This window comes from Terrapene carolina, unplaced genomic scaffold, assembly GCF_002925995.2.
Source record: "Terrapene carolina triunguis isolate 2854851 unplaced genomic scaffold, T_m_triunguis-2.0 Scaffold130, whole genome shotgun sequence".
Classification (NCBI taxonomy): Eukaryota; Metazoa; Chordata; order Testudines; family Emydidae; genus Terrapene; species Terrapene triunguis.
The window spans coordinates 7,688,329-7,715,144 of NW_020664481.1; the positions used below are offsets into that span (position 1 = coordinate 7,688,329).

General features: G+C 43.8%; 1 protein-coding gene across 1 annotated transcript; it reads left to right on the top strand.

Annotated features, from left to right (window-relative positions):
- The first annotated feature begins 624 nt into the window (after positions 1-624).
- Positions 625-24,014, top strand: GATA5 (GATA binding protein 5). Its single transcript, XM_024199035.3, has 6 exons — positions 625-1,174; positions 5,095-5,270; positions 18,786-18,911; positions 20,615-20,702; positions 21,813-21,937; positions 23,512-24,014. The coding sequence occupies exons 1-6, from the start codon at positions 649-651 to the stop codon at positions 23,665-23,667; spliced, it is 1,197 nt and encodes a 398-aa protein (XP_024054803.2). The 5' UTR covers positions 625-648; the 3' UTR covers positions 23,668-24,014.
- The last annotated feature ends 2,802 nt before the right edge of the window (positions 24,015-26,816 follow it).

Genomic DNA, 26,816 nt, shown 5'->3' on the forward strand with positions numbered 1-26,816 from the left:
AATAAATATAAATTATATATGTTGTATATGTTCATGCATATGTATATAATTGTATGTGTGGTATAATTAGATAGGTTGGATATGTGTGTTGTATTATGCAATATAATAATACCCAATAGAGTGATTTTTCTCTGTAGAGTGAATTGTTATGGATAATACTGGCAAATTGAATAACTAAAAGGGGGATCAGTTCTGAAAGAAACATCTGCATCTGGCAATAATCCAAACCTTTAATTCTCGCCCGGTGATTTTACCCATCCTAATTCTTTTCGTCGTATTGAGCCGCGGTCTCCTTCACTGAAGACGTGTTAAAACATCCCTCCTCTTGCAACTGTGTCCGTGTGGAAGGACAGGTGCAAGAGGCTGCTGCGAACCAACACGGGGTTTTCTATGATATAATAGTTGTGCCATTAAAAAAAAAGTCATATCTCGCTGCTTTCATGTTTCAGGTGCCTGTAACTGTTACTGACCTGAGCCCGAACATCTGGAGACAGCTGCGGGACAGCCCAGCTTCTCATGTCAATCTCCCAGCCCTTGACCTAGGAATCTTTAAGCTTCACAACACAGAAAACTTCTGCGCCGACTGGGCTGCCGCTTTCCCCGACCCTCGGCTGCCCCGGGCCCTGGTCCCGCTTTGGAGGATATAAAATGTATCAGAGTTTAGCCCTAGCCCCCAACCATGGGCAATCGGCTTATTCCCACGACTCCAGCAATTTCCTGCACTCGTCGGCCAGCTCCCCGGTGTACGTGCCCACCACCCGGGTGCCCTCCATGCTGCAGACCCTGCCTTATCTGCAAGGCTGCGAGACAGCCCACCAGAGCCACCCCCTGGGCAACCACCCGGGCTGGGCGCAGAGCGGCGGCGAGGCATCGGCCTTCAACCCGAGCAGCCCTCATCCGTCTTCGGGCTTCCCTTACTCGCACAGTCCGCCCGTCAGCAACAACGCCGGCCGGGAGGGAGCCTACCAGAACCCGCTGCTCCTGGGCAGCGGGGCCAGGGAGCAGTACAGCAATGCCTTGGTGCGCTCGGTCAATGGATCCTACTCCAGCCCCTACCCTGCCTACGTGAGCCCGGAGATGCCTCCCTCCTGGACCGCGGGACACTTTGAAAGCAGCGTCCTGCACAGTCTCCAGACGAGGCAGGCTGCCTTGCCGGGCAGGAGATCCACTTTCGGTAGGTGACCGCACCTGGGCCCTGGGAGCTGCCCCCCAGGCACCGCGGAGCCCAGCCCGGCTGAGTCGCAGGCGGCTCCCAGCCTCGGCGCCCCCTTCCCAGCTCCCAGGGGCTCTCCATTCTGGCGGCCCTGGGGTAGGTTGAGCTATTTTTTAAAATGCAAATGATTTGTGAGGCCCCCACTTCTCTAGCTTCAGTGGGCAGCAGGACCCGCTCCCTAAAGTACTGCTGGGAGCCTCGTGGAAACTGAAAACTTACAAAAAAGAAAACCCAGCCCGGTTCTTGTGGTCAAAGTAGCGCCTGGCTCTGCCCCGCTGGAAGTAATGGGACTATCTCAGGCGGCAGGTAATGGGAGCAATGAGGCAGGAGAGGATCTGACCCCTGAGTTTTAAGTGAACCTGAAGGAAAAGATGGTTCTCTAGAAAGACCTCCTGTGTCTTTAACCCTAGGAAGGGTCCAGTGGTGGAAACAGCTGTCCGTCCCCTCCCCTCCCCAGGCAGGAGCTGGGCTGTTGCCACGTGAATGCCAGTATATATATGTATATATTGCAAGAAGGGGAAAGAACACATTTTAAAAGGAGAGTAATTTCCCTGGAGGACAGAAAAATGGAGGTTGTTTAAACGCCTGGCCCTTTACCCCAGATGATCCCTCCTTTCCACAATATCGACTTTGTGCCTTCGCCTCAATACTTGCCCTTGTGTTTGAATTAGGAGGGCAGATTTATCGCTCCTTCCCTTTTAAGTAATTTATTGTGGTAAATTAGTTTATATTTGAACAGACTCTTGGTCTCCTAATTCGCCTTCACCCAAACAATTCCCCAATTGCATCAATCTGCTGCCTCTGGAGAGACAGTGAAATCTAGTCAGGCGTTGAACAATAAAACCCACTTCAATTCGTTTTTATCCACACGGAGAGCCCTTTTAAATCAAGTTCCTAGCCAACTTTCCAGCTTCTCCCCCTCTTCCCCCTGACCCTTCCCGGTCTGCTAAATAAATAGGACCAGCTCTGGTTTATAACTCATGGGTCTATTCTTCTCCTAAGATTATGTTTTGAAAAGTACTTTAAAATCCACTTCAGGATCTCAGCCTTCTTATCATCTTTACTGCGGTGAATCGAATTATCTTATCTCTCCAGTAAGAACAAAGTAAACTAGGAAAAAATGCCTCCACTCCGTGTTTCTTACCAACTTTTCCAACTTGAGGGTCCTACTTTCTTCTACTGCACTTTAAACAGCTGCTTCCTTATGATTTCTGGGAATCGTTTTTCTTTGCCTTTGAAAGTCATGTACAATCTTCTTTTCCACTGCATTAGTAGGATCCCCTGATGAGTTGAATTGTAACTCTTCAATGCGCCTAAAGCAAACATTAATTCCAGAGAAATCACCCCCAGTTTATAAACTATCCCCTTTTCTGTTGAGAGATGTGGATTCCTTGCAAAGTCATTCTCTGGCCCTGTTGTATGTTATTGGCCTTCCAAAATGCAGTGTTCAAGAATCTCTTGTAGTTATTTATTTTTGCTCTTAGATCATGTAAGCGAGTGTGAAGTGCCTTAACACAACAACAAAAAGTCCAAACTTTTCTTTTTTAAGGAACGCTTCTTTAATAAGTTCAAAGAAGGTTAAACCAGGAGTGCATTTTTATTTGGAAAGAAAACAGGCAATTTTCAAACCACGAATAACAGCTTCTTCCAGATTGGGAGGGAGGGAGTTATTTCAGGAAAAAAATGAGGCTTTAAATCAACTTATACTAAGACTGAAATAATAGGGGTTGGTCTGTATTGCCCGCTTGTAAAATAACTGAGGCAAAAATATACAGCTGGGAGATACACAAAGCTAATCAGACAAACAAAACGTTTCACTTTCCCTTCTGATTTCTGGAAGAAGGGGGTCAGATCTCACTCTGAAATGTCTAGTTCAGTGCCTTATGAATATATAATATTTGGGACAGATGGGAAAGTATACACGTGTATCTATGTGCAAAATACCCATGTCATTCTTGAGTGTGTGTATATATGTGTGTGTGTAAAAGATGCGCATGTATGTGTGTATATATGTGTGTACACACACAGCACATTTATTTTATATTCAACGTTTATTTTACATATATGCTCTGTAGCCACACAGTATGGCTATAGAATACAATTAGCTGTGTGTGTCGACAGCCACATACAACTTCAAACTCCTCCAACGCTGGTCCTGGGAGCTGGAAGATTGACTCGGGAAAGCTGACCCCCCTTTCCCCTGCGAGTCTGTCATTTGTCAGCTCGGAGCTCTAGGTGTGATTGATACCCACAGGCCAGCATCCCCCGAAGTTGTACATCAGCCATAGACATTCCACCAGGCCTTCCCCAGCCTGCTTGTCGCCACCAGTCAGCAACCAACACCATTTGATTGAAATCAGGAAAGTCTTCCAGTTCCCTCTCCCCCCCCCCCCTCCTCCTTTTATCATCTTACAATAACATCATAGCGATCATTTATTTTTACAACCGAGCTGGGCTGCACCCGGCCCGCTTCCAGCCACATGAGAAGCGGTTTCTGGGGAGCCCGCGGGGAAATGAAATCAAATCAATCTTCATTATCGCCCCTTGCCGGGGATATTTATTTATTTATTTTTAAAAAAATCATTAAATGATACATTAAAAGGTTAAATAAAAACGAAAACAGGGGAGAGGGCGGGGGCTTCTTTCTCTTTCGTACCCAGCTCATGGGGGACACGTGAGATTGCTGCTAAAAGCAGGGATGGGGGTTAACTGAAATGGGTCCTTGCTAGCAGGTCCCCTCTGGTGCTTTGCAGTGGATCTTCAGCCCAGTGAAGCCAATGGGAAGAGTCCAGCTTCAAAATCCAGGCTCCCGTGAGGGTCGGCAGAGAAGAACTTGGGCTGATACATTCGCCTGGATTTCTTTCTTTATTCTCTGTTGACCCCGCTGCGGCTGGAGTCAATGGGAGTTTTGCAGCTGACATCCCTGAGTCTGACATTTCTCCAGGGCATGAAAAGTGGGAGACCGGCTGACGGGATGGGCAAACCGACCTGGCTATCGGCTGCCATCTCTGCTTAAGCAGAACTCCCCTATTCTCATAGCCCTGGGACAGGGCCCTCAGCTATTTCGCCTAGGATTTCTTTCATGCCGGACAAATCCAATACAGGTGAGATGAGGAGAAACCTTTGAAGTCAGTGGCAAAACTCCCTTTGACTTCCACGAGGCCAGGATTTCACGCGTGGGATTTTCACCTAAGATCTGGAGGTGGGCAAAACCGTCAGTGGCTCCAGTGGGAGGGATCTTCCCATAACATTTCATTTCTGGTCCTTATTTACCATGGCGCTCAGTCACTTCCCATGTACTGTTTCCCTTCTTCCAGCTGCGTTTCTTCCTGGGTCACGGTATCCGTGGCGCACGGGTGTGTTATTTTCAGTAGTGATGTTACAACGATTTGCCATGTAGGGAAAACAAGCTGGCCGGATCCTGGTAAGCCAGAGACCAGCCGGGGGGACACAGCACAGTTCTTTGCTGGAGCCAGGAGATTGCTGACAAAACCCTTAAAGGACGGAGAAAAGTTCTGCAGGTTCTTTGGCCGAAGAGAAGCCAGACGCCCCGGTGTATCTGACACTCGGTGTCCCGGGGCTGTTTGCTCTTGCAAAGAATCGTAGGTCGTATTTAGGAAAGTAGCCGGGGCCCGGGGGGGAGGCCGCTAAAGATCATTTTCAGAGGCACCTGAATGCGCAGCAGCTAAATGCTCTCCCATAGCCCCCAGAGAAAGGGCTAGGGAATGACGGTTTTGCCTTTTATTTCTCTGAAGACAAAACTGGGTTCCTCTGAGGACAGGCAGGCTGGCTCTGCCTGGCCCGGGTCGCCTGGGATCCCCGGGGGAAGTGACCTTGTCCGGGGAAGGGAGCGAGCGCCTAACGAGCTGCGTTTGGGTCAGTTTCAGAGTACTTGGAAGAATTCCCCGGGGATGGCCGAGAGTGTGTGAACTGCGGGGCCATGTCCACCCCGCTCTGGAGAAAGGATGGCACCGGGCACTATCTGTGCAACGCCTGCGGGCTCTATCACAAAATGAATGGCATCAACCGACCGCTCATCAAGCCACAGAAGAGGCTGGTAAGGCTGGCAACCCCAAACCGCTGATCTTTTCCCCCTCTCCCCTGCCCCGCGCTAGGGAAGTAGGGATCTGTGCCTGCGCCAGGCTCTGGCTAGAGGGGGTGGTTTGTGCGCTCCCAGGGGGGGAGAGGCGAGTGAGGTGCCTTGGCGCTGTCTTCTGGGGCTTGGAGAATTAAAGGTCCGGCCCCGGAGATGTTGCAGCTTCGAGGAATCCCGCTGAGAAGTGAACGCGTCAGTGTTACGCAACAATCCCAGCCCCATTTGCGCCGTTGGTCGGTGGCGATCGATGAGGATGATATTATTGCTCGTGAGTCGTTCGCTATTATTGGCTGGTGTGAATACAGCGAGCACACCCCACCCGCCCAGTTTGAGCTGTTCAGTAGGTAAAGGTGGAAAGGATGAAATGACATCAGCTCCGTACAAACGGAGACATTTTAGAACCTACGACTTCTGTGCAATTTTGCAAGGAAATTAACTAGCTATTTACACAGCTACTGCACCACTGGTGGGAATCCTACAGGATTGATTTGAAAGGATAGAAAGCGATAGGCTAAGAAACCAAAGGTTGTATGTTTCCTCTGGCATATGATTTATCTAATCAAAATCGAGTGACATGATCTCCCCTCAATCGTTCCCACAAAGAGAAATCCAGTTGCTTGCTTTAACCATAAAAAATAAAATAGTATTTGACACGGGAATACAGAGGTAAAACCCCTTAACCGACATCTAAAGCTGAGAACAATTGGGTGCTTTCGTTTTTGCAAGGTAGAATGCAATTAACATTGATAAGCGCGGGTTCTCTTGTCCTCTTTCCTCTCTGTCCACTTGCCTCGCGTTTGAAACAAAGGACAGGGTTTCTTGCTAGTCTGGGGGAAATCTTTAATGTTTGGGGCTGTATAAAAGCAGAATCTAAAGAGAGAAGCAAACTGTCATGTCCCTTTTTGTTTTGTTTTTAATATGACCACCTTTTCATTACCCCAGGACTGGCCTTTCTCTAAATATTTTTTATCCCCTCTATCAACAAAAAGTCTGTGTTTAAATTCAGGGGAAGTTATTCAATGTTCATTTGACATATTTTGACACTGTTCTTTAAAAAGAAAAGAAAAGAAAAGAAAAGAAAAGAAAAGAAAAGAAAAGAAAAAGGCCGGAGCTTAATTGGGATTCTAGTATACAGTGGCCAGTTAAAACAATATTGTGTGGGAGAGAATATTGTGTGTTTATAGTGTAGAAGAAGTGAATTTGCTTTTCATGTCAATAATAAAGTTATCTTTCCAAAGTTTTGCCTCTTGAGGCCCCTGAAATTTCCTGCTATAATGCCTAGCAAAAAAAACCAACAACTTATTTTGGAAGGCTGCCAAAGATAGATTAAAATGATCTATAGAGTGTCTGTCTGTGACCCTCTGGGTTTTTGATCACTTTGAGTGTATTTTATTGGGATAAATACATGCGTGCACATGTATGCATTGCTCTCTTAGAAGTAAGGAGTAGACAACTAAGAATCTACCAAAGGAAAATACAGCCAGGTTAGCTAGAGAATAAAAAATAGATATTAATGAGAATAAAGATCTCAAAAATGAGGGTCAATGCTATGGGACTGTACTTACATTTAAATGCTAACATGAGTAGCTGTGGTTTTCTGCCTCCAATGTATAAGGACCTCTTCAAGTGACAGGCAGAGATCTATTAGGACCCTCTAATGACTTAACTTGCTTATTATTGAATGCAGGAATTCACAGCTCCAAACACATTGGTGGATACAGGCTGATCAATAAAAAACATGTATGAACGCTGAGGATATTTTTAATATTGCTCTCAAATAGGAAAGGCCTGGTTCTGTGCATAGAGCTCTAACTAAGTATGCCTATCGCCTTTCCAGAGCTCCTTGTGCATTTCTGGGTTTGCAGAAAAGTTTTCCCATGTGGGCTCCCCAAGACCAAGAGAGAGGTCTGAGATCTGCCCTACACGCAAGTCACCAGCTCCCACCCTGTTGTCCTGCTTCCACAGTCACAGTTAGAGCTGAAGTCAGTGGGTGTGTGTTGCCTGAGTGTGGCTCTTCGAGGAGGCTGATCAGACATCCTGGCTCGGTGCTAATTGAGAGGAGCCATTTTTCAAGCGAGCACCATAAAAAAAATGGGCGGTAGAATGTTTACCTGATGCGTGGGCCCCGTACAAAGCCAGGAACCACTTTGATAGATTGTGGCTGAGGGTTGTTTAAATTAGCTGAAAAATGCAGCCGGGGAGTTACTAGTGGTGTGGCATGTGCCTGTCCTTGTGAAAACCTTGACCAAAATGAAGGCACTGAACACACTAGCTATTTGTGTGTTCAGTGAAGAGGCTGATCTTGCAATTCTGATTCAGGGGAATAGCCCCTTTGGAAGGTACAGGCTGGGCTCAAGGATAAAATGCCTAAGGTCTCAATTTAGGGCCAGACCCAGCTCCCATTAAAGTCCATCAGGCCTTTAATAGATTGAAATAATGAGTATATCTTAACAATTACTCTCCATAGTGTAAATGCCCTCAGGACAATAGGAAATTAAATGACATGCAACTAAGCAGTATTTTCAGATTAAATATGCCTCACAATTTCCAACCACTTCAATAATCGCAAACACATAGAATAGGCATATTATCAGATTAATATATAGTCGTGCATGCATCTAGATAGACAAACTGATTATCTATCTACTAGAATGCATATTATCACCTCTTTCTAATTTACTTAGGGTACATCTACACTACAGGGGGGAGTCGATTTAAGATACGCAAATTCAGCTACGTGAATAGCGTAGCTGAATTCGACGTATCACAGCCGACTTACCCCGTTGTGAGGACGGCGGCAAAATCGACTTCTGCGGCTTTTTGTCGGCGGCGCTTACTACCACCTCCGCTGGTGGAGTTAGAGCGCCGATTCGGGGATCGATTGTCGCGTCCCAACGGGACGCAATAAATCGATCCCCGAGAGGTCGATTTCTACCCGCCGATTCAGGCGGGTAGTATAGACCAGACCTTAGACTGGGCTGAATATGGAACAACAAGTGAACACTAATGTAGCCTTACTTCCATTGAAGTCGATGAGGGCTTTGCCACTGATTTAAATGGGAGCAGAATTGTCCCTGGTTAAATAAATACTGTAGGCTGGAATCGCATACAGTCACTGGTGCATTTCTGGCTGTCAGCATTGTCTGAAGGATGGGTTATGGTTACTGTGTTCATTAGTTGCTGTATCTTTTCATATTAAAGTATTAATCTTCCAGGTATTATACATTGGATTCCATCACAGTTGGGTCTCCTTGCAAGGGGGAGAAGGCGTGTCTTTTTCATGTAACTTCACCTTTGATATTTGAATTTAGTTGCAAAAAGTTTCACCTTTTCACACTGCAAACTCTGAATCAGTTCAGCTAAAAACTAGTAAATGTTTAGGATGAGTCCTTAGTGAAATGAAGTTTCAGTTGGAAATAGATTTCTTTGCTAGAGCTTAGGGTATGAATGCTTATGTAAAATCCCTCATTTTTACATGTATGTCTCCAAAACTGCAAAGACATTTGCACATGTTAACTTTAGATGTGTATGTAATCTGTGCATGTGTGTAAAGTAAAGCATGTGTGCAGAATTAGGGCTTATAGATAAATAATTTGGTAAAGACCCTAGTATTTTGGTATTAAAGACAGTTATCGATATAATGTAACAATATGAATAGGATATTACACTCATTACTCAGGTAAAACTCTCTTTGGATGTCAATGGACAGGTTTGACCGAGAATTTACAGGATCAGATCCATATAGCTCAGGGATCCCTAAGAAGCCCATTTTCCTTTGCATGATGATAAATCTTACCAAGGTCACTATGCAGGGACTTTGGTTTTTAACAAAATATTTCTATGAACAATTACAATCTCCGTGCAACATTTGTGCTTCGTGAGCGTCAGTGTAAATTGTCTGTTTTCTATCATATCGCCATTGAAGCTTTGTTTACAAGTTATCCAAGCAGATGCGATTTTTTAAAATTAAAACTAACATGTATCAGTTAAACTGTTTTAGAAGTCTAGTGCCAATTTTTAATAAGATTCCAACTTCTTATTATAACCAATTTCTTAAGACAAACAACTGTTTTAAAATGTAATTCTTCCGTCAGCCTTGCTGTGCTTTGCTTTCTGGTATTTATTGATATCTTCAAAGTCAGTCACTGGAAATAGTCAAGATGCTTGTGTCTGAATTAGAGCTGGGCCGGAACTATTCCATGATTTCAATTCTTCCCATTCCAAAATGGAACAATCCCCCAAAAATGTGAAATTTCCCCTTAAATCAAAATTTAAAAAAAATAATTTCAGGTGAATGGAAATGTTTCGTTTTGATAAAAATGAAACATTTCCTTCTGATTTTGCTTTTTTTTTTACATTATACATAATATAATATCAAAACAAAATGTTGTTTCAAACCAGAAAATTAAAATGTTGCCTCCATTTTGACGTCATCAGAATGCTCCATCCCATTATTTTAAAACATAATTTCATTGAAATCCACACGTTTCCATGGAACGTTTTGCTTTCAATGAATCAGCATTTTCTGATGGAAAAAACATTGTGTCAGAAAACTTCCGACCAGCTGTAATGTGTATACTGGGGCAGATTCTGATCTTAGGTATAGTGATGTAAATCCAGAGCAACTCCACTGATTTTGAATGCCTTTTTTGTTGAGAGAACTGTGTAACAAAAAATACCCAGGACCGTTATCTGATCTGAATGATGCTGGCATTGTAACTGACTTCAGAGCAGATGTTTCTCAGAGTTCTTTCAATACCTATAGCAGATGAAATAGAGACAAATAGGTTGCACCATTATTAAGGGTGCATAGAGTTAGGAAAGGCGAACTCTCACACCTTCCCACTTGTGTACTATGTCCAGGCTGCCTAAGGACCTTGTGGCTATTTCCTATGCTACAGGGGGTTAGGCCTGATCACTGCTCACCCATTCTTTATGCAACAGCCCCATCAGTAGAGCTGGTCAAAAATTTTCTGATGCAATGGTTTTCTGTTGGAAAATGATGATTCAACAAAATCTAAACCATTCCACTAGAATGTATCAATTTCACCAAAAAATCCAGTATGAAATTATCAAAATGCTTCATTTTGACAATAATATACTAGAATATAGTCGAAATGATCAAGTCAAAAAATGTTTTGATCTTACCAAAACTAAAAGGTTCAGTAAGGTTGAAATGAAATATCTCAGAATATTTTGTGACATGAACATTCAGAGATTTAGACTTTTTGTCCTGATTTGAGACAAAACCAAATTAAAAATCCCAGAATTTCCCATGGGATGGAAATTTAATTTTTCAACCAGCTCTCTCCATAAGAGGAAAAGTGATCAAGTTAGAGATGGTTTCAGAGCTTAGTCCCACTTATTGCATGTTCTGAGCTCAAAACACAGATATGTAACAGCCATTTGATATGTCCAGCATTACCTACGTACTATACTCCTCAGCGCCAGATCAGGAGGAACTGTTATTAGTTTGTTATTTCTGATGGTATTTCCAGCTGGGGGATGTAATGCATTTGCATATGTATATATTCAAAGCTCCAGGCCTTGCTGCATTGGGATATGCTGCTAAGGTTTTTTGTTGAAGTATTAGGACTTATTCATTGTTGGGGCTTTCCTGGTACAGGCCGTCTGCCTAGCACTGGGGAATCATTACTGACTAAATACTTTTAATTCCCAGTTTTTAGAGACGTAACAGCTAGGACTGACAAATGGAACTAATCTAAGATTTAGATAAACCCCAACATGTACAAGCCATCCTTCTTCTGACCAGCCCCAAATCTCAAGCTGTAGAGGTCTAGGGCCATGTGCAAAGTTTACTGCACACAGGCCAGGTGTGTGTCTTAGGCCTTGTCTACACTACAGAGGAAATTCAATCTAAGCTACGCAATTTGAGTTACGTGAATAGCATAACTCAAATGGACGTAGCTTAGATCTACTTACCACGGAGTCCACACTACGCGATGTCGACAGGAGATGCTCTCCCGTCGACTCCCCTTACTCTTCTCGATCTGGTGGAGTACAGGAGTCAATGGGAGAGCAATCTGTGGTCGATTTAGGTCTTCACTAAATCGACCGCTGATGCATCGATCGCCGCTCGTCGATCCCCTGGTAAGTGTAGACAAGCCCTTAGCCTGTCTGGCAAGCTCTCACACAGCTCCTCTCCCTCACTCCCACCTCCCAAAGACTCCCTTTATCAGACACACGCATGCCTAGCCTCTCATTTTTAATGTCCAGGCAGTATCCTATTCAGGTCAGGATTCATGACCATGTGAAGGATTTTCTCTGGCCATGACAGGCCCTGGTAGGGACAGGGTTTTACACCTATAGGGTCTGATTTGGCATCCATTGAAGTCAATGGCAAAGTTCTTACTGACTTAAGTGCTGCAGGATCACGCTTCTAGTGAAGCGAACCTCATGCACCTCAGCAGTTTCAGACAGTTGAAAACACGAGATGCTCATGATAGCTGCTCTTTTTGCTGCAGCGATTCCTTGCGCGTTACTCCAGTTGAAGTCAACAGGACCCTTGGCTGAGCAAGGAGGCTAGTACAGACTAATATCATTTGGATTTGTCAGGAAAATAAATGGTCAGGTCTGATACATTTACATTTTAACGAGCCGCTGAGCATGTAACACCCATTCCCCAGAGGGCTATACATGCACAGTCACTATTCTTCATCATTTTTAAGCAATTATTCATACCCGATTCAATGCTGTGAACTGGAAACGGAAAACATTGGGACCAGCTCCTGTAATCAACTCCGCGTAGGCAGACACTTGTACCCATCTGCAGGCCTGTGAACCAAAGGGTCTGATTGCAGGATCAGGGGTTGGCCTATGGAAACCCACAACTGACATGTACAATTCCCATTGACTTCGGTGGGAGTCCCCTGCACAATGCTTTGGCCTTAAGGGGGCAGATTTTCAAAAGGATTTAGCTCCCATTTAGGCACTGGAAGGGGCCAGATTTTCAGGATAATTCAGGCCTTTTTGAAAATCAAACCATTAGTGTCACAATGGGAGCTGATCGGTGCTGAGCACTGGAAAATCTAGCCCTTAATGTCAGATTCCCATTGGCATTTTTCTACTGGTATTTGAACACTGTTGTCCTTTTCTTTATTCGTCATATAAAAAAACCTGGTTGTTCTGGTGATTTAAAAACAAAGTGACTGGTCCATCAGCAAGCCGACAGCTGGAATACCAACCACTTCCTGCTGCAGTTACAAAATCCAGTCTCCAAATGGAGAAATGGCTCAGCCAGAATAGAACAAGCCAGTCTGTAGTCTCCATACGCAAGATCATTTGAAAAAAGAATACAGTTCTGCTCCCATTCAATCAGTAGCAAAACTCTCATTGTCTTCGCTAGAGTCAGGATCAGAACCACCTGGGAAACAGGTTTAAACCTCAAGCAGTAAGGCAGAGGTGGGAGGGCAAAAAGGGGTGAAACTGAGGATGGCTGTGCTCTGGTTCTAAGGGCATGTCTACACTACAGCCACTTCAAAGGCACAGTTACGGCGCTGCAGCCGTGCCACTGTAGCATGGACACTTCCTACATGGATGGAAGGTTTTTTTCCCCCATCCATGTAGTTAATCCACCCCTCAAAAGGAGGTAGCTAGGTTGACTAAAGAATTATTCTATCAAACTAGCCGTGTCTACACAGGGGATTAAGTCAACCTAACTACATTACACAGCTGGACACAACATTTTTCACAGCCCTGAGCGACATAGCTTGGTTGATCTAATCTCTAAGAGTAAATCAGGGCTAAGGGGCCCAATACTACCATCCCTATGTAACAAACCTATGTAACAAACCTTCCACTGATATAAGCTCTGCAGAAATGGGTCCTAAGCAATTGTTAACATCACTGAGTCTATATTAGTTACCAACAGTTGAGTAAAGGGAGCTGGAATGAGCTCTCAATACACTCCAGGAAACGGACCCATGTCTTCTTGTCCAGTTTATCCCTATTGTTTTCCCTTTGTTCCTATTTAAAGTCTTACAACAGACTTGGTGCTTGTGGTGGTTGTTATTTAATTAACTTTGAAATATCTGAGCTGAACAAATTCCACAAGGATTAATTTTTAAGACACATGTTGTCATCCTAAGTCTGATTTCTCCTTGCCCTTCATAAAACCACTGTTTACATTCCCAAAACTTAAAAAAAAAAAAAAAAAGTCGAGTTTCAGGGTTTCACATTTGCTTTGATTTTGCTAAGTCCTAGACTTAAAAAAAAAAAAGTTTTCTGCACAGAATTTTTCTGTGCAATATCCCTGCATAGAGTCTTCACTAGCTTCGTTGGTAGTAAAAGGTGCTGTACTTGAAGCAGTGAATGCAATGAAACACTAAAGTCTTGTTAAGATGAGGAACCATTGAATTACACTCCCTTATAGTGCATAAAAATATATACTTTGTAATAAAATAATGCTCTGTTGTCTTTATCTTATGAGCTTCATTCTGTAACCAGCCTAGACAGATATTTCACTATGTATTATTTTGCCTGCTGGATATGCTGCTTTTACTATGCAAAGTTGCATTAAAATAAAAGGCATATTTTGCACTAGAGATTTCAATATGACTGCCCAGTGCAGCAGGAACAGTATTTAGCAGTTCTGTGTACAGTAGTGTAGTCATGTATATGAAGATACGGTAAGTAAGAATAATACAGTTACTAGCCCCTTTTATATGATAACGGCAATGTCCTGTAAGTAGCATAGGCAGCAGTTTTGCGACATATTTTTTATCTTTGACATGAACAGAATGCAACCCTATTGATTTCCATAGAAAGCTATATTACTTAGTGATGGGCTGGGATGGAATTTTGTTTTATAGAGCATCTTTCATAGTCAAGGTATCTTGAAGCACTTTACAAAATAGTAAGTTAGGCCCTGATCCTGAAAGCACATGTAACTGTGCATACGGGAGTCGTCCCATTGATTTTAATGGGACTGCTCATCTGTATAAAGTTAAGCTAATGCACAAGTGACCCTGTCCCACAGGTAACAAGCAGCTCGGAGCCCTGGCTCAAGCTGAAGCCCCGGAATGCCTGAAGCGGGATTCTCAGCCTAGGTGGAGGAATAGCTTTCTCTCCAGCAGGGCACAATCCGGCAGCATGCTGAGAACACGCCAAATACCTGATACCTGTCAGACCCCACAGCAGAAAGGCTGGATGCAGGCCTTTCATAATGCAGTTTCGGGTCGACCAAAACTATTTGCAAATCCAAGTCCAATCTGGTGAACAGTTTCACCCAAAAAAAGAAACAGAGAATTTTCCCCCCGAAAAAGTCAAACTGTTTTGTTTTGACATTTTCAAAATAAAACATGACATTTTGTTTAGAAATGTAGCTAGATTTTTTTTAAAAGGGTAAAAACACCCAAAATGAAACAAAACAAAATGGAAAAATGGGGGGGGGGGGAATTGATTTGGGTCAAATGAAACAAAATATTTTTCAGAGTCTTTTGGTTTGGCTGCCAAACCAAAAATATCAATTATCTGCTGGCTCTATTCTTAACTTGGTTCTTATTCACGTCCACAATTGTAAGATTGGGCCCTTTCTGAGGAATCAACTATTGTCCAAGTTACCGAGGTTGTAATTTTTTTGTAAGGCAAACATAGAACTTTCCACTGCAAATGTGGCACAGAAAAATACCACCTGGTTACTGCAGCACCTCATGAAATAATTTCAGTAGAGCATGGATATGTTCCATGCAAGTTATTGCACTATTAGCAAAAAAACCCCCAACAAAGAACAAAAAAGGAATTAAAATGATTAAAATGTTCTTATAATAAGAACAATGTTCTCATGAAAATCAATAACACCAATCACATTCTGAGCTGAGGAAGCAGGTTCGTTTGATAGAGAGATTTCAGAAAAGAGTTACTATAGCCATTATTTAACTCTTCATGCGTAGGTAATTCCACTTATAACATCCTTTGGGGACCTTGACTTGGGGTTTGAGCTTAAATACCATGTTAACTGATGGGTATCTAGATCTGTGCAAAATGTATGATGTGTTTTGATTAACTGTCTCATCAGTTTCAGTTCCTGTGTTTTCCCACTCCTTGAGTTTTAGGCTCATTCAGAGCTAGAATGGCAAAGGAACTCAAATTAATAATCCCCAGTTCTTATGTAGTGTTTTTTATCAGCAGATTTCAAACTTGTGTGTTTTGCAACACTCTGCCTTGTGTCTGGGTTTGTATGGTTTCATGAGACATCTCAATGATCCAGATTTCAGAGGTTTCACAAAGGTTCATTTGACCAATAAGACCCACCATTTGCCCACCTGTAGCAAACTGTCTAATGACCCCGTTCCCCAACAGTCATGCCTGTCTAAAGTGGCAGCAAGTTTTGCTGAGTTTTGATTTTATGTTTTTGGGGTTCAAAGGTATTTTCTATGAAACTCCCCTGCTTCCATTTCCATGTTCCGAGTCTCTGATGGCTTTGTGGTTTTCTGTAAACACTCAGACAGCTCCACAGAGGGACCATCCTCTGTTAATTCTGAGTTTCTTGGGCCAGTAGCTCTGTCAGACCTTCATGTAGCTAACTTTAGCATACATTTTATTAAATATGCTCAGACGAATGATTCCAAGAGCTTTATCAGCAGCAGTTGGCTGTCAAGTGCAGCCCATGAAGGGCTTTTTGTTTAAGTGTGCGCTACATTTATATAAATAAACACTGGAGTACAATGTTGAAGTCAACAACTTCCTAGACAAGGTCAGAATGCTACAATGGTGGACTTGGGTTGGGGGTGGGGAAGGGCAAGAACGCTCTTTCTTTTAAGTAAACTGCTGGGAAATTAGCAATAACATTTTGTACCTTTGTCCTTCAGTAAGCAAAAGTAGCCTTGACTGTGTCTTTCTTGCTGCAGTGGAAAGTTAAATCACAATGGGCAACTTCAGAGAATGTTTAAAGTTTTTTAGACCCAGTATTTTGGTAACCCTGGGCCTGATCATGCTCCCAGTGACTTCCCTAGGAGAAGGAGATGACCCCATGGTCTGTAAACTTGTTTGAAACAGCAATTTATTAAACTATCTTATAGTTGGTTCTGAAATGCCGTCAGTTACATATTACCCACTCTTCCGTCACAGAACTGCTAGGTGACTGATGATGCAAAGATTACAGAGTAGGAAGGATTTTCCACTGAGTTAGGCATTGAACTGGAACTGAGGAGATGCGGTTTATATTCCCAGCTCAACCACTGACTTCAGACTTGTCTACTACATGGTGTTTTAGTCCACACAAGAGGGTGTAACTTTTAGTCTGCGCTAGGGTACCTGGGTGGACCCCGCTGGTGCACACTAATGTAGTACCATTTGAAATGGGAGCACATTAACATGCACCAGGGAAATGTTAGTGCGCACCAGTAGGGTCTACACGAGCCATTTAGTGCACAATACCCTAGCACAGACTAAAATTGACACCTTTATGGTGTGAACTAGAATGCCGTGTAGACAAACTCTTTGTGTCTGACTTTGGAGAAGTCATTTAATCTATCCGGTGCCCCAGTTCCCCATTTGTTTAGTGGAAATAGCACTTTCCTGTCTCACAGTGGTGGGGAGAGAATAAAATCCATTAGTGATTTGAGGCCCTCAAATACGAGGGTGATGAAGGCTATAGAAGTATCTAGATAGGAAGACCACTTTGGTGCCATGCCTAGTATTGGAATTCAGTGGTCAGGAGCCCAATTTTCAGTCTGACCTCATGTCATGAGACCTATTTGATCATCCTGGGCAGTGGGTCCAGCCCCTCAGGTAGTACTGGTCCTTCTAACACTTAAGGGTGGAATTTTCCAAAGCTCTCAGCGCTGGCCTTACTCTACATCCAGTCAGTGATAGAAGTCCCCCTGTCTTCAGCGAGGACAGCTAGGCCAAAACCAAGCACTTTGTAAACCCTTCCCTTAATACCAGACGTGGTCCTTACTACTGTGTGTAGGCCTGTTGGCGTGCTGTATGTGCTGCTTCCATGGGACTACTGATGACAGGAGAGACTATGGGACTGTTTGCAGGCTGGGTTGTGCCAATTCTGCAAGGTGCTGATCTCCTTCTTCTCTGGCTGAGTTAGCTGAGGATACTCAGCTCCACACAAGATGTGAGCTAGGCAAATGGAGCCTAATAGGAGTTAAGGAGGCATATCTGAGGGCAGGATTTTGCCCAGGCTAGCTATACCAGGTATAACATGACCCCATCCCTCTTGCTCAGGACAGAAATTGCTAGGGAAAGATTTTGAACATCATCAGCTTCTTTTCTGTGCAAAAGTAATCCGCTTGCATCTCAGGGTTATGTTTTGACAGGTTATTTTTTGAAAAATAAATAATGTATAAAGGAATATAATGATCTGCAACAAGTTGCTGAAGCTGCTTCACTTAGCAACCAATGACTCAAAGAGCGTTCTGTCACTTTGCCCTCCCTGTCTTCTGAAACTCAAATCTGATCCGCACTTAACAACTAACCTTGTAAAACGTTTCATTTTTATTCCGTCTCCCTTTACCCAATTTATCACAATGCTTAGTAATGATAGGACGCAATAATGGAAAAACAAAACAGATGTGGAATTCTTTGTTACTTGCATCACCCAACATCTATCTCCGCGATGAATTGACATTTTTGTCCCCAGGCTGAAGAATATCACTCCAACACCTGAATGTGGCAATAGTCCATGATATTAAATATGGCACCAATATCTTTACACTTACTGAAGTCTCCTGTTCAAATAGCTGGAATGCCTAGCGCTAAGAGACATTACAATGAAACGCCCATAAGTTGACAAGCTAAAACCCTGTGTTGAGAGCTCTGAATTTCCCACTAGCTGAGAACACAATTGACAGAGACAGGCCTGCTGTTTCTACAAAGTGTTTCTGCTTCCAGCTAAAGAAACATTAGCTTTGGGACCTGACCTGCAGTCAAGCCACCCACAAAAATTGGAATTAATTAGTGTTTGGAAAGTGCTTTGGGCTCTTTAGATGAGAGGCGGGAGATGCAGGAAGTGCAGAGGATCGTTCTCTTTCTATGAACCCCTCCCAAGCCCAAACACCACTGATGATTTACACCAGAGATCAGTCTGGCCCCCATTAACTTTAACAGTTAATTTAAATCGACAGCATTTTTCTATGGAGTTTGCAACATTTCTGCTTTCAAAACATGGATAATAATTCTTATAAGATCCGTCTCCCTCTGAGTGGATCACTTGGAAATTATTGCACCATGTTATGAAATATTATTTCTTGGAACATATTTGTTCAACATTAGTGGAAGGGATTAAAAGGATGTTTGCCAGGTTTATCAAGCTCCATAAAAGAAGGTTTGCAAATCAAAGTGAGCTCACTGGATTGCTATTTCTTTGATGTGAATTTTATTATCTTGTGCATTTAGTCAACATTTTTCATTGTCCAGGAAATCAGTGTAATTTGAGATTTTTCCTCTTCCCCCTGCATGCAAACTCTTACTTTTCTTTTTTTCACGTGTGTGGGGTTTTTTTAGTCTTCGTCGAGACGTGCTGGTCTTTGTTGCACTAACTGTCACACAACCAATACTACCCTCTGGAGACGGAATGCAGAAGGAGAGCCAGTCTGCAATGCCTGTGGATTGTACATGAAACTCCATGGGGTAAGGCGCTCATTTATCCTCTATAGGAAACCATTTTGTCTTTAATCATTTCCCACCAGGTTTAAAATATCCTGCCTTCACTTCCTATTGGAAGGGGAAGCTTTATCCAGTCCAGGAATTGGAAAGAATTCAGAAAAGAGCTAAAGGAATGATCTAAGGTCTGGAAAACATGTCTTATAGTGAGAGACTTAAGAAACCCAGTCTGTTTTGTTTATCAAAGAGGAAGTTAAGAGGTGATTTTTATCATGATCTACAAGAACATACATGGGGAAGACATTTCTGATAGTAGCTGGCTCTTTAATCTAGCACAGTGGTTCCCAAACTAGGGGCGCGGCTTTTTTCAGGGTAAGCCCCTGGTGGGCCGGGCTGGTTTGTTTACCTGCCGCGTCTGCAGGTTCGGCCGATCGTGGCTCCCACTGGCCGCGGTTCACTGCTCCAGGCCAATGGGGGCTGCAGGAAGGGTGGCCAGCACGTCCCTCAGCCCACGCCACTTCCTGCAGCTCCCATTGGCTGATAATGGTGAACTGCGGCCACTGGAAGCTGTGATCGGCCGAACCTGCAGACACGGCAGGTAAACAAACGGGCCCGGCCCACCAGGGGCTTACCCTGAACAAGCCGCGCCCTTAGTTTGGAAACCACTGATCTAGCAGAAAAAGGCATAATGAAATTCAGTGGTTAGGAGCTGAAGCTAGATAAATTCAGACTAGAAATAATGTGCACATGTTTAACAGTGATGATAATTAACTATTGGAACAATTTACCTACGGACGTGGTGGATTCTCCATCACTTGAAGTCTTTAATTCAAGGTTTGCTGTCTTTCTAAAAGATCTGCTGTAGATCAAACAGAAGTTAGGAGCCTGATGCGGAAATTACTGGGTGAGGTTCTCTAGCCTTTGTGATGCAGGAGGTCAGAGTAGATGGTTATAACAGACCCTTCTGGCCTTAAAATCTATGAATTTTAAAGACGGTAATGCTTCTTTCCTTTCTATTATCTCAGGGACACCAGTGTGATTGTGTTTCTGCTAACATTTTAATATGAATTTTGTGGATAAGAAAAGATGTATGATTGCTAGCCTGGAGTGCCCTGTTTCCACAGAACAGGAACCTCCAAGTTAGCAGCAGGACAAACTTTCCCAGACCAGGACTATGCACCTGCCCAGACCTGGCAGGGGCATTTCTAGAGGAGACTGGATGGTTTGGTCTCCACACCCATTCGATTCTTGGTTTCTAGCAAGAAGGGCAGTTAGCGCCAAGTTGTGGAGGTGGTTTGATGACATTTATCCACTCAGGGCAGGAACAACTAGTGAATTGTCCATAGGCCACAAAGCAGACTTTGTGCTTCAGCCTGGGCCAATTTGAGCCAGTGCCCTAGAGGTTAACATCTCCCTATCCCATGACCATTCCCCATGAGACATCCAGTGCCCCACACCCTGGTGTAATTTAATAAGACATAGTTGCAAAGGTCACTAATAAATCAGAAAAAGGAAAATAGGAAATAATGGGAAAAAAAACAAAAATTGTGGGAAAGCCTCAACTGTTCAGCCTTAGACATCTTCCAGCCAAGGCCTGTTGTGGAGAAAAATAGCACTTAGTGAAGGACAAGGTCTTTGCACATGCTACAGTGTGTAAATATAAAAGCAACACACGTGGTAGAGCTCAGTACAATACAATATTAATGATTCCAAATTTTGTGGGTGTCAAGGTGCCACGACCTCTGGCAATGAAAAAGGAAAGCATCCAGACAAGGAAAAGGAAGCCTAAAAACATTACCAAAGGCAAAACCTCGACAGGTATGGTTCTTTTATTATTCCTCCCTCTGGCTTAGACCATAAGCAGGGCCTAATGTTGTCAGTGATTCTACAGCTGTGGAATTGGCTAAAAAATTAATTCCTGCTACAGGAATATGCCTGCAGAATCTAATCTTTCCTACAAGAAAAAAAAAGTGTCTTTTAGTCTTTATGACCGGGGAAAAAATCCTCCAGATGCGAGCTGATGCAATGTTGTTTTCCTGAGCCTCAAACAAGAGTACCATTCTTCTCAATGGGGTGTCCACTCATGTTGGCGATGTAAATAGCAGTGCTGTTAGCTATCTCACTGCTGGGCATTTTAGAAGAAACATGCAGTCACTGTATCCCTTGCTGTTGGATGGATGGTGTCTATAGGGGTGGGAGCAGTAGGGCAGCTGGGTATTGTCAAGAGTTGCTGGGGCAGAGGGAGCTAGGAAAGGTTAAGAGATGATTTAAAAAATTCCCCTCAGAAGCACTTGAGAGAGATCTTGTCGATTTCGCTTTGCTGCTATACTCCTCCATGCTGCACGCCAGGGTGGGCAAAGGGCTCCTGAATAGCAGCTTCAGCAGCAAGGGTGTGACTGGTGTAAAAGGGAAAGGCAGGGGCTGGGAATGCCTCAGATGGTCTGCTGAGCCAGTGAGGGGAGTGCCTCATGTCGCCCTCAGCAGCAACCCTCTTGCTGGTTAAGAGCGGGGCTGCTGGACTCTGAAACCGTTCCAGCCCTCTTTAGTCAAATGCATGATGAGAGCCATGATGTGGGGCCTTTAGTTTGATGGGTGTTAAGGTGGGGAGCAAATGAGTGGACTCTTCTCAGGGCTCTGACAGGAAGGACCACCCAGGAAGAATAATGTTCATGTCTATCACATGCCTTCCTCCCTCCCAAGTACAGTACCTCTAGCGTGTCACTTACCAATCAGTTTTGTTTTTGCCATGTTTTACCTGAGAAACAAACAAACTACCACACAAAAAGTACTGTCATGCTACAATAATGCCATGAGATAGGAGATTCGCCCCTAAAAAGTCCAGGCAGCTATTAAAATATAAATGACTGTTTCTTTGAGAACTGACTTATGTGTATGTTACTTTATCAACTTGTAACGGTTCTCTTTCAGGGTCTACAACTTCAGCCACTAACTCCCCTTCTTCCATTACAAACTCAGACAGCACCGTCACTTTAAAAACCGAATCCAACGTGACATCACAGTACCCCGGACAAACCATAGTGTCAGTCTCCCAGGTAAAGCTTGAGAACAGAGAGTATTTGTTCACATTGATTTTTTGACTAGCTGGTACAGGACTAAGTAGTTTAATTGTCTGTTGCTATAACAAGCCAGTTTCATAATTAGACTCTCCCATCCACACCTCAAGCTATCTTCTAACCCATAAACACACCTTTTGCTCTGGAAACTATTAGGCACAGATATCAAGGGTCGCCACAAGTTTTATAGTTGGCACAGAGTCCAGTTCTACCTGGTACACAGCTTCAACTCTCATTGATGGCAATGGGAGTTATGGCTAGGTAGAATTTCAGGGTTGGAAGAGGGACGTCAGGAGGTCATTGAGTCCAACCCGCTGCTCAAAGCAGGACCAATCCCCAGACAGATTTTTGCACCAGATCCCTAAATGCCCCCCCCCCCAAGAATTAAACTCATAACCCTGGGTTTAGCAGGCTAATGCTCAAACCACTAAGCTAGGTAGCTGGGCTTGATTCTATTCTTGCTCCATTGTAAATCAGGAATAACACAATGGAGTCAATGGAAAACCAGTGTAAGTGAGATTAGGAACTTGCTGAGTTCTTGACAGCTTTCTAGTCAGACAGGTATATACTTACCTGTATGGAGTTTTCTTTATTATTCTGCTGGCAATTAGAAGTGAATTTAACACTCATGAAAGTGCAGCACAGAGTGTTCTCTAGAGATCATTGGGTGTCAGACCCATTTCCTGTCTCACGAGTTTGTCTGAATGGGTTGCATTGGGTGCATGGATTGGTGCTTTGTTTCTCTGGTGGAAGAGATGGCTCTAAATCAAAACATTCTGACTGTGCATCATCTTTATATTGGGTCTAACCAAGCCCCTGAATCTGAACATGTCTGAACTTAAGGGAAGTTCCGACTGAGATCCCAACTGCAGGACTTGGTGCCCTCTCTAGTTTGTAGTAGAGGTTCTTGGTTGACTTTGATAAATTTCATTGGTGTTATGATTATAAAGAACATACATGTGCCCAAAGATCTCTGAACTGGACACAATCAATCAATCAGTCAATCAGTAGAGCCAGTTATATCACAGGCTTCTTCCAGAGAGCTCTGCTAAGGCACTTTAGTCTTAGAATGAAGCAATCCTCTTGTCTAGTTCCGGGGTTCTCTTGAGCATACAATTCTGATAGGGTCTAATCTATCATATTCATGATCTGTCATATTCATACTATTAAATTATGACAAATCTGACTATTCTTTTGCTAATGACATGGTGCGAGTAATGGGTTTATCTTACATCCCCTTAATTCCAAATTGGAACAGTGTCAGCTAAATTGCTGGGGTTTTCAATTGAGCCTAAGGAAGATAGGCACCGAATTCCCATTTCGTTTCGATGGAAGTCAGACACCCAATTCCCTTAAGTTTCTTTGGAAATCCCATCCTAAGTGATTAGCTAGATGATTTTAGAGCTAGATTATTGCATCACTGATCGAAGACAAATATAAATAAATAAAAGTAACTGTAACTCAATGTTCTCATTTTGAAACTGCTGCTTTCAATATATATTAAAATACATCAGTGGCATTATAATAATTTCTCCTTATCATAATCTTCATAGGCTCAAAGCCAATCGGATGACACATTGGCCAGTGGCCATTCCGAGTTCAAATTTGAACCTGAGGATTACGCCTTCACTTCTGCTACCATGACTCAACAGTCAGGACTAAGCATTCCCCTCCGTCAGGACTCTTGGTGTGCACTGGCATTGGCCTAGAAACGAGGCTTCCAATAAAACACTTTGGACCAACCTTTCTACCTTCCCCGCTAATGGATAACAGGCAAAAGGAATGGCTGCCTTAGAGCTTTGGGACTGAAAGGTTTCAAGTAGTCAATATATGATTCTATGTTCAAAGACAGATTTCTCTCGGAAGCTATGAGTGAAAGCTTAGAAAATGTTGGCTGTACTTGGCCAAGTTCATTCTTCCTGACTGACTGGTTCGGTGGTACTCACTCCTCTAAAAGCTTTCACTCTGGAGACGCCTCCCCAAAGCAAAAGAAATGGGGATGTCTCTCTTTTCATGAGGAATCCTTTATCTTCCCGAGACGAAACAAATAAATACATCCCAGAATCTATGTTTATTCACGATTATTTCTCCCTTCTATGACTCCTCTGTGTGCAATTTCTTCCACTGTCCAATAAAGACTGTGATAATATGGCACCAGGTAATTTAATTCTATTAACACGTAAACCGTGTTGCCTCCTTATGTTTACTGGCCACGGCAGGAAAGGAAAAAAAGACCCTGTTGTTTTAAACATATACTGTTTTATATTAAAAACAATCATCTCTATAGCGTGTTAGCTTCTGAAGCATTTACTCTCTCAACACTGATCCCACAAGTCATCCATGAGATAAACACGCTGCTCTTCCAGTTCTATCTCCAAAGAAAGAATTTCTTTTTCTTTTTAGGCAAACCATGTGACAAAAATGGTCAAAAAAGATTCCGATAATAATAAAAAAAATCTTGAAATGTCCTTTTTCTTTTGGGTTATTTTGTTGTCGTTTCCAGTGTTGCTAACTCCAAGCATTCAAAAATCACAAGCAAAGCCCCTAAAAATCATGAGATCGGCTTAAATTCATGAGATTTAAAAAAAAAAAAAAAAAAAAACCTAATACATGTGTGGCTCTTTTTGTTTGCCTTCTGGTGTTGGAATGTTTAGAGTTCACATTTTCGAGCTTTTCGCTGCAGCACGGGCAGGGCTTACAGACTCCTCTGTCGGAGAACTCAGAGCTGGGATTATGGTCTGGGAACTGGCTCTGTAAAATGGCGGCCTGGTCTACAACAGGTCTATTTTCGGTGTGCATCCTGAGTCATAACTTATTACTTTAGGGAGAAAATAAATTGTTCCTACTCTTTACTCCTGCCAGCAATGGAGAACCCATGCAGTTACAGGTGCATTGACGTTAATGAAAGACTGCCCTTGACTTCAGTGGGAGCCCTTTCCATTGGCTTGCATGTGCTTTTGGATCAGCTTCTTAGATCAGGTGGTCTTATCACATAGGGTTCTCGATTCCCCTTGATTGTGCAACAGCAAGACAAGTCAAATTGCCATGAACCCATGGAAATGACGTTGGTGGGGCCTCATGGAGGTGGTAGGGAGCTACATAGTGACATTCACCCCAGTGCATCGCCTCCCTTTGCCCCCTACAGTTGCCTTGCCAGAGCAGCCTCCACAAGGCCCTGGGGAGAGGAGTGAGGGAAGAGCCCTTTGAGCTCTCTGGTCCAGGGCTGGCCAACCTGTGGCTCCGAAGCCACATGCGGCTCTTCAGAAGTTAATACGCGGCTCCTTGTACAGGCACCAACTCCGGGGCTGGAGCTACAGGCACCAACCTTCCAATGTGCCGAGGGGTGTTCACTGCTCAACCCCTGGCTCTGCCACAGGCTCTGCCCCCACTCCACCCCTTCCCGCCCCCTCCATTGAGCCTGCTATGCCCTCGCTCCTCCCACTCGCCCCCAGAGCCTCCTGCACTCCACAAAACAGCTGATCGGGAGGTGCGGGGAGGGAGGAGGAGGTGCTGATCGGCGGAGGTGCTGATCGGCGGGGCTGCCAGTGGACGGGAGGCACTGGGAGCGGGTGGGGGGGGGGAGCTGATGGGGGGCTGCTGACATATTACTGTGGCTCTTTGGCAATGTACATTGTAAATTCTGGCTCCTTCTCCAGCTCAGGTTGGCCTCCTCTGTGACACTTGTAATGCACTTAGCACCTGGGAGCTGCCTAACTTCCCTTTGCAGCTTTTGTGAACACAGGGGATGTGCTTGGTTGGGGGTGAGCTCAGGTGGAATAGAGTCAGTGCTGGGGGGGGGGGGGGGGGAGCGTGATCAGAGACACCCCATTTTTGAAAAGCAAAAAAAAAGGGGGGGAGCAGAAGTTGAGTAACGTCATAAAATTACTTTTCCAGACTCTCTTATTTCTCACATCTAAATTAAAACTCTGCCTAGCTGGATAGCTATTTATGGTCAGGAAGCTGTCAAGCAATAGTCCCTTAATATAGACACAGACTGGTACAAGGCTTCCTGAAGCCGCTCTTCCTCCTGTCAGAAGAAATGGATCACTCGATTTTTATTATAAACAACAGGATAAATACAATCCGGGGAGAGTGAGATCTGGCATCAAATCATGTCTCATCTGAAATGGAGCGTGGAACTTTTCCTCCATTTAATCCTGGTTAGAGAGAAAGCAGATGCTCCAAGCAACTTGGGGAACATTAGTCCCCTTTCAACTTTGCTTAACTTCAAAAGTGACATAAAAACTCATTCCCTCTAGGAAGCTAAATAGCTGCAGGCTTACATTGGCTTTGCCCTTAGCTGTCATTTAAAGAGACTACAGATTTCAATCCAGCCTTTTATCTAAAATCCTAAATGAAGAATATTTTGCCGTTTGTTTTAGTTTAACTCAAAAGTCTTATTAGCTTCTTGGATCAGGTGAAACTTCGGTGCTGCAAAGTGGCTGGAAGAGACACTTTCCCCCTTTGTAACACTCCTTTGTTACAGTGAGTTAAGAATATGCTCCAAACAGACAGTCTGGGTGACAAACTCAGCTGCTGTGAACCTGTGCAGCTCCCTCGACAACAGTGCATCTGCTCTGATTTACACCTACTGATGTGGCCCTCAAGCTCTTAGCGCTTTGCTGGGCTTGGCATTAAACACAGTGGACACTATTGAGATAAATGCCTGACGGGCCTCCCCAAATTTTCCCTGCTCATTGGTCCCCGCCAGTCAATAGTGCTTTCACCTGTCTGGGGAGCTGGTGTCTTTCTAAGCCCTGATCCCTGCTGGGGATCTGATTCTCCAGTCTATCTTTCCATGGTTTTACTATATCTGCAGAGGAGCAAGTAGTGGTGGTGAGCTATCCCTGGGTCTCTG